Source organism: Aulonocara sp. 'chitande type north' Nkhata Bay, linkage group LG1 (genome assembly GCF_057382095.1).
Source record: "Aulonocara sp. 'chitande type north' Nkhata Bay isolate Kocher_YH1m ecotype deep benthic linkage group LG1, A_spYH_male_GT1.1, whole genome shotgun sequence".
NCBI classification, from domain to species: Eukaryota; Metazoa; Chordata; class Actinopteri; order Cichliformes; family Cichlidae; genus Aulonocara; species Aulonocara sp. 'chitande type north' Nkhata Bay.
In genome coordinates, this window is record NC_141344.1 from 37,245,276 (window position 1) to 37,258,085 (window position 12,810).

The window sequence follows — 12,810 nt, forward strand, 5'->3', positions numbered from 1 at the left end:
TTTCAAAGGTTACTGTGTCTGATGTGGGCCTGTCTGATCATTACTGTGTTTTCTTTGAAACTAAAATCTCAGCCCACACAAATATATCAACAACAGTGATCACAAAACGGTGTATAACTGAACACAGTAGTGCAATTTTTAACCAGGTCTTCCCATTAACACCTGACCTGCCCAGAGGGTCAGTCAATGAGCTCGTCAATAGCTTCAATGCTAACATGTTAAATGTAATGGACACTATTGCTCCCATTAAGGTGAAGGTTATCTCTGGAAGGAAAAAGTCTCCATGGAGAAACTCCACACTGGTGAAAAATGAAAAAAGAGAGTGTAGGAAAGCTGAGCGCAGATGGAGAAAAACAAACCTCCAGGTTCATTATGACATTTATAAAGAGAAACTTCACAATTATAATTTACAACTGAGGAATGCAAGGAGGTCCTACTTCTCTGACATCATCACTAAAAACAGCCATAATGCTCGGGTCTTATTTTCTACAGTTGACAGGCTAACAAACCCTCCTGTGTCAGTGGCAGCTGAACTTCATTCGACCATGGCCTGCAATGACTTTGCCAAATTCTTCACTGAAAAAATCCAAAAAATTAGACAAGCAATTGGTACATCAACAGCAGATCCAGGATATGTACTGTGTCCACCAAAAAACTGTTTAAACACCATGAAACAGTTTCAACCTATTAACAGCAAAGACCTGGAGGACATCTTAGGTCAACTGAACTCCTCCTCCTGCTGTTTAGAAGTCCTGCCAACAAGTTTTTTCAAAAAGGTCTCAAAGACTTTAGAGTCAGACCTGTTACAGATCGTCAACTTTTCTTTATTATCAGGTGTGTTTCCAGAATCACTAAAAACTGCTGTAATCAAACCTATACTGAAAAAGGACAATCTTGACAAGACACAAATGAACAACTACAGGCCGATCTCAAATCTCCCGTTTTTAAGTAAGATCATTGAAAAAGCAGTTTCTCAACAGCTCAGTTACTTCTTAAAACAGAATAATTGCTACGATGCCTTCCAGTCAGGTTTTAGACAGAACCACAGCACTGAAACCGCTCTGACCAAAGTGTTTAATGACATATGTCTGAATACAGACAGTGGAAAAATGTCAGTCCTAGTTTTACTGGATCTCAGTGCAGCATTTGATACAGTTGACCACAACATATTACTCAAACGACTGGAGAACTGGACAGGTCTTTCAGGAACTGTACTAAACTGGTTCAAAACATACGTAGAAAACAGGAAATACTTTGTATCAATAGGTAACTTCACATCTGAGCAGACAAGTATCACATGTGGAGTTCCCCAAGGTTCCATCTTGGGACCCCTTCTGTTTAACATCTACATGCTCCCACTGGCACAGATTATAAACAACAACAAAATAAACTATCATAGCTATGCAGATGACACACAAATATATATCACAATGTCACCAGGAGACCGAGGCCCTGTACAGGCTCTTGGTAAATGCATTGAGGAAATCAATGACTGGTTGTGCCACAATTTTCTCCAGCTAAACAAAAACAAAACTGAGGTAATAGTTTTTGGCGCCAAAGAAAAACGATTACAGGTCACCAGAGAACTTCAATCTATACATCTAAAAACCACAAACCAGGCGAGAAATTTGGGTGTAGTGATGGATGCAGACCTAAACTTAGAAAAACACATTAAGACAATAACAAAGTCAGCTTACTATCACCTCAAGAATATATCAAGGATAAAAGATCTGATGTCTCAACAGGACCTGGAAAAACTAGTCCATGCATTCATCTTTAGTAGGCTTGATTACTGTAACAGCATCTTTACAGGTCTACCTAAAAAATCAGTCAGACAACTACAGCTCATTCAGAACTCTGCTGCTCGAGTCCTCACTAAGACCAAAAAAGTGGACCACATCAGTCCAGCTCTGAGGTCCTTACACTGGCTGCCTGTCCGTCAGAGGATAGACTTTAAAGTTCTGATGCTGGTCTATAAAGCTCTGAATGGTTTAGGACCAAAATACATCAATGACCTCCTGACCCAGTATGAACCTTCCAGATCCCTCAGGTCATCTGGATCCGGTCTTTTATCAGTTCCCAGAGTCAGAACCAGACACGGAGAAGCTGCATTCAGCTTTTATGCTCCTTATATCTGGAACAAACTCCCAGAAAGCCTCAGATCAGCTGAAACACTCAGTTTATTTAAATCCAGGTTGAAGACTCACCTGTTCTCAGCTGCATTTGAATAAAGCACCAAATCCACACTTTAAGCTTAAATTTCAAAACTTACATTTAACTACTGATTTTATCTACTGTTCTGATTTTATCTGTTTTGATTTTATATACTGTTGTTTGTTTGTTTGTTAATTAGTTAGTTAGTTTATTTGCTTGTTTTATTCAATTTTAAATCATGCTTTTTATTTGTTCTTGTTTCTAATGTCTTTGTAAAGCACTTTGAATCACCTTGTTGTTGAATTGTGCTATACAAATAAACTTGCCTTGCTTTGCCTTGCCTATAATCCCCCCCCCCCCCCCCCCCCACACACACACACACACCCAGAGATGGGCAGTAAAGCGTTACTTGTAACGCGTTACTGTAATCTGATTACTTTTTTCAAGTAACGAGTAAAGTAAGGGATTACTATTGCAAAAACGGTAATTAGATTACCGTTATTTTCCCGTAGGAACGCTGCGTTACTGTGTTACTAAAACCGTGATTTTTTGCGAGAATGTCTCACAACAGTGACATAAGCGATTGCGCTGTTAGTGACAACAGCTGTGTGCAGATCAACAATGGATCATATATCGAGTGCGGGAGAGAGTATGAGCGTGCAGCGTTTAAAGTGTGGAAGCACTGACCTTACTTTGAGTTTGATTCCATAAAAAGTGACAAAAACATTAGTGTCCGTTGTGCGTGGGAAGAAAACTTCTTTTTACAGCGAGTGTGTAAACACAAAAAATATTTTATTTTATGTGCTGGAATGTGTAGAAAATAGGTTTAAATGTTAAACTAATTTATTCAAGTCAGAGAATGTTGCATATAATTAAATTTTTGCTTGATGCATAAAGTTAAAAGATTAAAACTGATAAAACAAGTTAAAAAAGTAGACTTTTCCATTTGATTACATTTTGTATGATGGATTATGTAGAAAAAGTAGAATTGGGCTGAAAGATCTATCGCTTTATCACCTCTTCAGGTTGTAAATCGGGTTTTTAAAAAGTAACTAAGTAACTAAGTAATTAATTAATTACTTTTGAAAATAAGTAATCAGTAAAGTAACAGGATTACTTTTTTGGGGAAGTAATCAGTAATTAGCTACTGATTACTTTTTTCAAGTAACTTGACCAACACTGCACACACCCTATATTTTTGTTGTTTCATTTCAAATCAGTTGGGGCACACACACATAAACAAGACCAGTCTTTTTGGCTATACCTGCCATTCCAAGCATGTTTGCTATCAGAGCAGATATCTGTCAGGGTGACAATAACAGCTGATTTTAACTTCAAATTGTCTATTATGTGCCTTTTATTGTACTCCTTTGTTTCTGTCTCTTCCTTCCTTCCTTCCTTCCTTCCATCCGTCCTTCCTTCCTTCCTTCCGTCCTTCCTTCCTTCCTTCCTTCCTTCCTTCCTTCCTTCCTTCCGTCCTTCCGTGCGTCCTTCCTTCCTTCCTTCCGTCCTTCCTTGCTTCAATCCGTCCTTCCTTCCTTCTGTCCTTCCTTCCTTCCGTCCGTCCTTCCTTCCTTCCTTCTCCTGGTGATTGCTTCTCCTTCCTGACTTGGTGAGTTATTCTTTGGCCATCTTTAAGCATCTTTTTGCTCATGTGGTTTTCTGTGTTTGTCCTTCTAACCTCTGTTCTCTTCCTGCTTCGTTAGTGTCTGAGCTCGCTGGTACGTTATTACCCCGTTTCTCTCTCTGGTGTTTAGCTTGTGTGCATTTACTCACTGGTCAGTGGATTGCTCTCTCACCTCTGTTCCTTTCCTGTTTTTCTCCTGCTGACACTGGGTGTTAGGTGACAGAAAAATAATATAGGTGTGTACAACACATTTTGTTAACCGTAAGTTAATTCTTTTTCACCACCTGCTCACCTGTTGAGATGTCCAACTGCACCAGGCCAATACCCCACTGTGGCCCACAGGGTGGCTTTAGAAAATGTGAAGGAGAGCATCAGTTTTGAATATTTACCTATATTTTCATAAGTCTGCATTATTGTAGGGTGTTTGCATTACAATATAAAGTGTCTTGGTGCTATAGAAATGGAACTGATGACCTCACACGTGACCATTCATACTACAGCAGAGTAAATAAGTTCCAGATAAACAACGATAACAAAAAGTTGCTGTTTTTTCACTGTTTAGTACAGAAATGTATGATGTGTAATTAAACAGACATAATCTGTCAATTATCAAATGCTTTCTGTTTTATAATTACAGGACAGTCTGGGCAGTGAGCTACCAGAACATCATTTTAAGGATTTATTTCAGTTTAGCCCAAAGAGTTGTGCTGACAGACTTCTTTTACTTACTACAGGAGCAGGGTTAGGTCTTTATTATGTAGGAAAACTGACTTGTGTTGTTGAACTTGCGCTTCTTTTTCTCATATTAAAATATCTCAGGGATTAAATGTAAAGTTCTTTACACTGACAAAAAGAGGCGTTTCACGGGTCCGACCCAAGTAAGATCAAAGTGGACCATATGTGACCGCAGACGTAAAGAAGAGTGGGGTATTTGTTAGAGACAGAAAAAACAAACCACAAAGTGTGGAGGGTTAATTCTGAGGTAACCAGAGAAAGAAAACCGAATGAGTGCTGCTGTTGCTCTGTGGTCACTGGATATGTAAATTAGGCAGTGATTATATGTCTGCTGTGTTTACAGCTCGTTGTCCTGCCCTGGGTCACAAAAATAAAATCACTGATATGAAAAGAAATATTTAAGCCTATTTTTAAACTCATGGCTTCCCCTCAAAAATCCCCTAATATGCTTTTTCTGAAATAGTGAAAACATCTGTTATATTGTTTTCCTTGCACTGCTTCCCGAAATCTGTTTATTTATGCACAATTCACAAACTGGCTGATTGAGGTAACTCACTTTATGGTCTTCAAGGTTACATTTTATGTCTGAAAGCACCAGAAGAAACCAATCAGAAGGAGGAAGTGACCCCAAAGGCAGTGCAAGCCTGTGGCAAAAAGAGTTTCAGAGATACGATACAAAAACTAGAGAAGCCGAGGTTGTGAATGGAATAGCCTGGTGGTTTTGAATGGAATGTCAAATTGGCGTCTCAGTCATTAAAGCTGGCACAGAGGGAGACATGAGTCATGCAGTCTCGAGCACAATCAAAGCAGCTTCCTGCTCCTCCATCTCCGCCGGTGGACCCGACGCAGGCAGCTCTGATACCCTCGATCAATGCAGCGCACAGGGAAAACTCAGCCGCAGGATTAAGAATACAATGGGAGAGACAACTGCTGTCGCTTGTCCGCCCATATTTTGTGTAAACATTCATCATTTGCATTGTTACCGCAGACTCAGTGGTTGCATAAGAGATAAAATGATATGATTCTGTGGCTGCAGGGTACAGATCATGTTAGGTGGAAGAGTGCGCGGTGGAGCTGATTATTCTGCAAAATATGGATTATTTTAATGTTGTTTATGTTCCTCAGTGTGAGTTCTGATGCGTTTGGAGTTCAAGTATGCAGATATTAAAAAATAAAATCATCTGATTATTTTCCATAAACCTGAAATATACTCGGAAACTTGTACCTGTTTTTTCCCCACAAGTGTCATAAATGCTGCAGAAATAACGAAATAAATCACTATTTCCCTTTGAGCAGTTGGTAATAAAAATATCTCACATACTTCAAAATGCAAAAAATGGACTTCTAATCAACGTACAGGCTGATTAGAAGTCGGTTTGTTACTTTACAAGCCGTTTTCAACCAGCACTGCTTGTTTTCGTGGTAATTCACTGCATAAAAGACTGAGTCACTAAGTTCTAATGCTGGAGAGCCTGGAAATGGCACTCTGGGAAAATAATAAGAGAAAAGTAACGCATTGTGCCATACTTCTTCTATAGGTGGAATACTAAATACAGCCCTGTTCTCTGACTGCTGGGTGACTCAAGCACATCTTTTGCTCTTCTGTGAAGTTGAACATCCTGAGGCTGTAAATCCAACAGTGTTTGCCGACTGCAGTTATATTCTCATGGCTGAAATTTAATCAGGTGATTGACCTAATGCCGCTTGAATTTGATCTTGAGCTTCTTAGAAAAGACCAATTAGTTTTCCATTCTTCTATCGAGTAAGGAGTAATCCTTTGCGCTCTAAGTAACGACCCCACGCAGGCTGCTGTTGTTGTTGACTTTTGGAGGCATATTTTGCCCAGCAACTTTTGCGGCATGACTCACCCAAGGCAGCTGTTACGCATGACAAATAGAAAAAAAATCAAAGGATAAGGTGGAGCGAGCAGATGCAACTAGTCAGATAAAAAGGTGTTTGGAGCGGTGGAGCGACTATTTGAGACCGGCAAAAGGGGCGACATGCTGCCGTGCACTGGGACCATGCAGAGCTCCAGGCTGCTCAGCGGGGCGCTCCTGTGCGCATTGCTGCTGCTCTCCAGCGCCGCTGGAGCCGAAGTGTTGGACTCCGAGTCCGAGGAGGAGCTGAGCCCCAGAGCCCTGCGCGACTTCTACCCCAAAGGTCCGAACCTGACCAGCGAGAAGCAGCTGGTAAGATCTGCACCCGGAGTACGCACGCAGACACACGGCGCAAGTTTAACAGCGGAGAGCTTTCTTCTTTTATCAAGACCGTTACTGTTTTTTCCTCTCTTTCTCCCCTTTTTAAACAAAAAACAAAACTTTTAGTTATGCTGTGAAAAATAAAATTAAGACCATTTTATTTATAGTCTATGAAGCCCGCTGACAACAAGAGTCAAGAGCAACAATGTGACGCTAAGCTGAGCTCTGTGAACAGCTGAGAGTGAAAAGAAAGTCGCATTTTACGCATGAATGCAGGATTCTTCCCGGTAATGAAACTAGGACCCAGTGTAGTTAATACAACACAAACAACAAGAACAAGAAGAAACACCTTTCCTCAGCGGTTTGTGTCGTTTTACAGAATTATGGCTTTGTTTGTATAGTTACTTTATTAATAATTCCAACTTTTAAGAAACTCACCAACAGATTCGATTTTTATTTTATTCGTGGCTTTTAATTAATTTGCATGTTCCATAAATAGATTTTATATTTGTATCCCACTCCAAAAACCACATTATCTTTATTAATGGTTTTGTGTTTATGTTTGTGTTTGTTTCCGACAGCTCGGAGCTCTCCAAGAAGTTTTGGAAAAGCTGCAGGCTAAACGGCTGCCTTTATGGGAAAAGAAATTTGGCCAAGTCCCAACGGTAATTATTATTATTATTATTATTATTATTATTATTATTATTAGTAGTAGTAGTAGTAGTAGTAGTAGTAGTAGTAGTAGTAGTAGTAGTAGTATGAAATGGCATGCCCTTGGTGCATGCAGTGGCGGGTGGAAATGAAGCGAACCTCTGGTTGTGTCCCTCTCTCTGCCTCTCAGTGTGACATCGGGGAGCAGTGCGCCGTGCGGAAAGGCGCTCGAATCGGCAAGATGTGCGACTGTCCCCGGGGAGCTTTCTGCAACTTCTTCCTGCTGAAGTGCTTATGAGCCTCTCCGGATCTGAATGTAGCATTGAGACAGAGGGAAAACAAACTCGCACTCTATTTCTCTGTAATTACTATCATATTTTTTATGATGCCGTTGAGGAGCAGGTGGCTGTCCAACCCTTACAAAAAAGAGTATTCTGTGATATGTATATATTTTGAAAGTATATATTATCAAAGAAAAATACTATAAAGAGTCTGTGTAAGGATGGTGGCGATGGATTGAAGATGAGCCACAAAGTACCATAAAGTTCCTGTAAATGCTCCCAACCACTTTATGTCAGTAGGAAAAGCACAGGATGCGTGTTGTGATGTAATAGGAGTTAAGGCATAATCCACCCTGCACAATTAACCCACCCGAGGAGCACATACACGCTGTAAAGTCTCAGCAGCAATATTATGGGAACATTGTAGTGATTCTTCACCTGGGCTAGTCCGGTCTGTCTCTCGACCCTGGTCTGTTTTGTTTCAGATGAATGTTTTGTGTATGACTCATAATTATAATAAACTGTGGACCATCTTGTTTTGTAAAGCAGCGGACTGAGTGCGTGTTCTTTTAAAAATGGCTCCGGGCACGTAAACAGAGGCCAGCTCCCTTGAAATCAGTTATGCAACGTTTTCCACTTTTTATTTTTATTTTTAGTATTCAGATAATCTCACGGATTTGAGGGAGTCAATATTTAAACTGTGACGTTCGCCAGTGACGTCACACCTCCTGGGGCAGGCCAGGCTGCTCCGGTGACAGAGGGGCTTAAAATTAAACCTAATATTACTGCAGGGAAAGCGCAGAGTGACTGCCACGTCTCGGCCACACTGTCACTGCGCCAAAACACTGAGCCGCTTAATCACTTTCACAGAGGGCAGCCTCAGGCTGATAACGTCAGATATAAGCTCAACACAAACGTCAAGTAAAACTAGTTCGTTCTTGGCTTGTACAGGTAACCTCACGAATCTGGTCTTTTCTTAACTTAACTTAAACCCGTCTTCGTTCAGAAACACTTGCACACTGATGTTTGCGCAGAGTTTTGGAAAGGCGCTTTGATTTTATGCTGATGGAGGGAAATGTTTAGGGCTGAATTAAAGGAGTGAGCAGCACCGTGCAAAGGTTTCAGGGAGTAAAAGCGAAGGAAGGATGCTCACAAAAGTGATGTCATGAAGGATTTTTATGAATCAGCGAAGTAACATAAACAAGCCTTTGCTTTTAAGACATCCTCTCTAGTTTCAGTGCACTTTCTCTCACGCAAGTATTCAAGGTATTTCGCGTGATTGAAGCACCTGGGAGAACTTGCTACAGTTAATCTGACTGCAATGTTGAGACAGGAGCTCAGTGGGGGTCAAACCATCTCCTGAGGATGTCTTGTTCTTCTTTTGGCTGAAATCAGTCGTGTGGTCCTGGATCGATGTTTTCATCTTGCTGCACAATGAATGAGCCTGAGAGAATCTACCAGCTGAGAATCCAGCATGCTCGCAGCTTTTGCACACAGTCAGGATCCTGTTTGGAGCGAGCCATTATATACAAAACACGACAAATCACCAGGAAACTTGCAGGTGCAATTTTAAATAATGACAACTTCCAGAAACTTGGTACTAGAAACTTGAAAAACTTATAAAACTCTAATAATATATATTTTTTTAATGCTTAGCAAAAGGTTTTGAGTTTCCATCAGGGAGGAGGTGAAATAATTACAGCTTTTTCTTGGTGGCAACCCAAAACTTACTTGACACAAATTATGATAAAAAAAAAAAAAAAAATCACGTCTACAGTAGCAGTAACACATGTCACTGAAAACAATGCATGTCATTGTTTTGACAGAGTGCAGGGATCCCTGCTGAATGAAACTGAGCCAGCGTTTCGTTCCAAAGCATCTGCCAGAGTCACCTTCTCTTCCTAATAAACTACAACGTACATAAAATAAATTACACACCAGACATTTTCAACAACAACAAACACACAAAAAAACCAAAAAAAAAAAAAAAAAAAGTTTGGAGACAGTGGCACCGCCCAAAAGATTCAACGCTGAGGTAAATGAGTACATCAGCCCGAGGCGAGCGGTCAAAGCTGAGATGGTTTGGACATGCGCAGACGGAGGTGCTGAAGATGGAGAAGATGGAGCTACAGGAGGAAAAGAGGAAGACACACAAAAAACAATAGACTGTCACTGAATCTTAATTTATTTGTTCTTAATTTCCAGAAAAGCTTTCTATAAATGTTCGGCACAGCCACAGTGGTGTAAAGTGAAGGGAAATCTCACGCTGGGTGTTTTTGCTGTTGATATCTGTTGTTTTGAAACCAGACAAGAAAGACGAGACAAGAAGGTAAGTGAGTGTCAATCACAGGGTCAGCTCAGAGAGTCACCAAACAATCTGAAACAGATTTCACGAGGGTGGCTGAAGGCCCAGCGTCCTTTACTGGGCCCTGTTCACACTTCCCCGCTCTGTGGAGCCTGACTGGCATTTTCCATACAACACCAGGATCAGCAGGTCCACCTCTGGCACACTCTGCTTTTCACAGAGGAGAGCAGGTTCACCCTGAGCACATGTGACAGATGTGAAAGGGTCTGGAGAAGCCGTGGAGAACATTTTGCTCCCTGTAACATCGGTCAGCATGGCCAGTTTGGTGATGGGCTGGGGAGGCATATTCATGGAGAGACACACAGACCTTTACAGGCTAGACAACGGCACAATGACAGCCATTACATATCAGGATGAAGGCCTTGGACCCACTGTCAGACCCTATGCCAGTGCAATGGGTCCAGGGTTCCTGAAGGAGTTCCTGATGAAGGGATTGATACCACTGACTGGTCCCCACACTCACCTGACCTAAACCCAATAGAACACCTCTGGTACATCAGACATTGCCAAGTTGAACCTCAGATTGTTATCGGGCACGCATACGTGCACATGGGAGCCATTAAAACGAGCACCATTCTCAGTTTCTGCAAACACTAGCCTGCTGCATCATTTTCACTTTGAATTCAGCTCTCTGCAGGCTTCCACCATGCGGCATCTGTTCAACACATTACCCAGTCCACTTCAGATATCCAGCGTAGTTTATTTCCCCCATTGTTATCTGACGGGTTTTCAAAGTGTTCTTCTCATTTTCATTCTGTCATTTTGAGCATGCAGAGACAGAGAGAGTCTCTGTGCTAGGAACTGTATGCACATATTGTATAAACTAATACAAAAATATTTTTTAGACCAAATCCAACATGCAGATCATAAAGAATTTCATTACCGGATCAGTCGGGGCCCAGGTTAACAGCATCCACCTCCAGTGCTATTGGCCAGCAGGGTGCTGATTGAAACTGTTGGCCGAAGACAAGAAGGAAAGGGACAGTGGGGACACTAAATCTGGGACTATGACTGATAAAGAAGAAAAAGAAGCTAGATATATTTTTGTGTGTGCAGGAAACCAAGCGGAAGAGAAGTAAGGCCAAGAGCCCTGGGGGTGGATTTAAACTGTTCTGCCATGATCTAAATATGAGGAGAAGGGTAATCCTGAAGGACGAGGGTGTGAGCGGCGTTGTTGAGCTGGAGAGAGTGAAGGACAGGATTGTGAGTTTGAAGCTATTAATCAGAGGAGTGATATTGAATGCCCCACAGTGTCCTCGGGCAGAGAGACTGTGGGGGCAGACCACAGGTGTAAGGACAGAGTAGGTGGAGGTATGCTCTGGAGAGAAGAAGAAGACTTTATTTCATTTTTCATTTTATTTATTGGTTTCACACATGGTTCAGCAGTATTTCATTTCCTACACACACGCCCTGGAAGAAGAATAAATTCACTTTCTTCTGTAACAAGTATAAAGGTTTTATGTTACTCGCATATGTATTCCCCCACACTTCAGCACAGCAACTGAGAAATATGAAATACGCATTGCCATATAATCATATATCTCTGACATTGCCCAAAATATAAATATTTTTAACCACCTCTTTTCAAAATGAGATTTCCATGTTAATTCATCATCACTACTCCCAAAAACTGGAGTTCGGTAACTCTCTCAATCGGAACTCAACGGACAGAGTTACTTCATCCTCCTATTTCAAAAAATGTCACTTTTGTCAAGTTCAAAGATACTTTACAGATGTATTACAGAAGGAAACAAAGTGCATTTACACACGCTCACAGCTCTTTATTCACCTACTCAGTTATCATACAGCTGTAGCTTTTTTCTTTGGTTGTTTGTTTGTTTTGAAGATTTTACACACAAGTGTGACACACTGGCGATTCAATAGCCAGCAGTTTATGTCAGCCCCACTAACAATAACATCAGAACTCTATTACTGCACCACTAATAATAATTCTGCTGCAGGAAGGTACTTTGGCATGAGTCTGTTTCACATGTACAAAGGCGATTGCTGTAGTTGTTTTATGTCCTCAGTGCATCGAACCGTTCATTGTTTTCATACTTAATAATCATCATTTGTTGCTTATGAAAGTCAAGCCGCAGTCTCATTACATGTTAAAATAATAGAAATATTCATTCATAGGACTCAATAACGGATGTGTTTTCTTAACTTCTCACTCTTAGTGAATATTGAAGCTTCTTTGTTGACATTCCTCAGCCCTGTGCTTAATCCACGCATCCACCCTTCCTCTCTGCCACCTGCCATCAATAATGCAGTCGAGTCTGGAATAAAACGTTGACTTTTTAATGTCCCCTTTGCTCCTCTGTGAGCTCAGCGTGTGTGTGGGCGTGTTACCACTTGGGAAATCATGGTGGAGCTAAAGGCAGACGGCGTTGTTGTTGACCGCGCACTTATTCCCCAGAAAAGCTGTTTTTGTCTTTTTTTGTTGTTTTTTTCCCCGCCTGTCCCGTTTGGCTCTTTTACCATCAGAATTTTTGTCTAAAGGCAAAGAAAGATGCCCAACGGATTTACTTTACCAAATGGACCATCCCAGCCTTGCCGTAATGGTCTATTTGATTCACCTTTGCTTTTATTGTTTATTTTATTTTATTTTCACTTGCTACACACGGGACAGACTTGACTGGCGGAAAGAAAGAGGGAAAGAAAAACAGCGGGGAAGAGGGACGGGGATAAAGGGCAAAAAACAAAAACCAACAAAACCAACAGGCAAAAAAATCCATCTATTAATCACCTGGATCACCTGTTGAGAAAGAAAAAAGAGAAAACAAGCAAAATAAAGAG

At 41.1% G+C, this 12,810-nt stretch overlaps 1 protein-coding gene across 1 annotated transcript; it reads left to right on the forward strand.

The window, feature by feature from the left end:
* The first annotated feature begins 6,377 nt into the window (after positions 1-6,377).
* On the forward strand, positions 6,378-8,194 carry cart3 (cocaine- and amphetamine-regulated transcript 3). Its single transcript, XM_086299653.1, has 3 exons — positions 6,378-6,705; positions 7,296-7,379; positions 7,556-8,194. Exons 1-3 carry the CDS (start codon positions 6,517-6,519, stop codon positions 7,661-7,663), a joined length of 381 nt encoding a protein of 126 aa, XP_086155779.1. The 5' UTR covers positions 6,378-6,516; the 3' UTR covers positions 7,664-8,194.
* Positions 8,195-12,810: the final 4,616 nt, after the last annotated feature.

Coding starts and splice junctions, on each gene's coding strand:
- cart3 (XM_086299653.1), top strand. CDS start 6,517: ATGCTGCCGTGCACTGGGACCATGCAGAGCTCCAGGCTGCTCAGCGGG. Junction 6,706..7,295: donor TGACCAGCGAGAAGCAGCTG/GTAAGATCTGCA, acceptor TGTTTCCGACAG/CTCGGAGCTCTCCAAGAAGT. Junction 7,380..7,555: donor AATTTGGCCAAGTCCCAACG/GTAATTATTATT, acceptor TCTGCCTCTCAG/TGTGACATCGGGGAGCAGTG.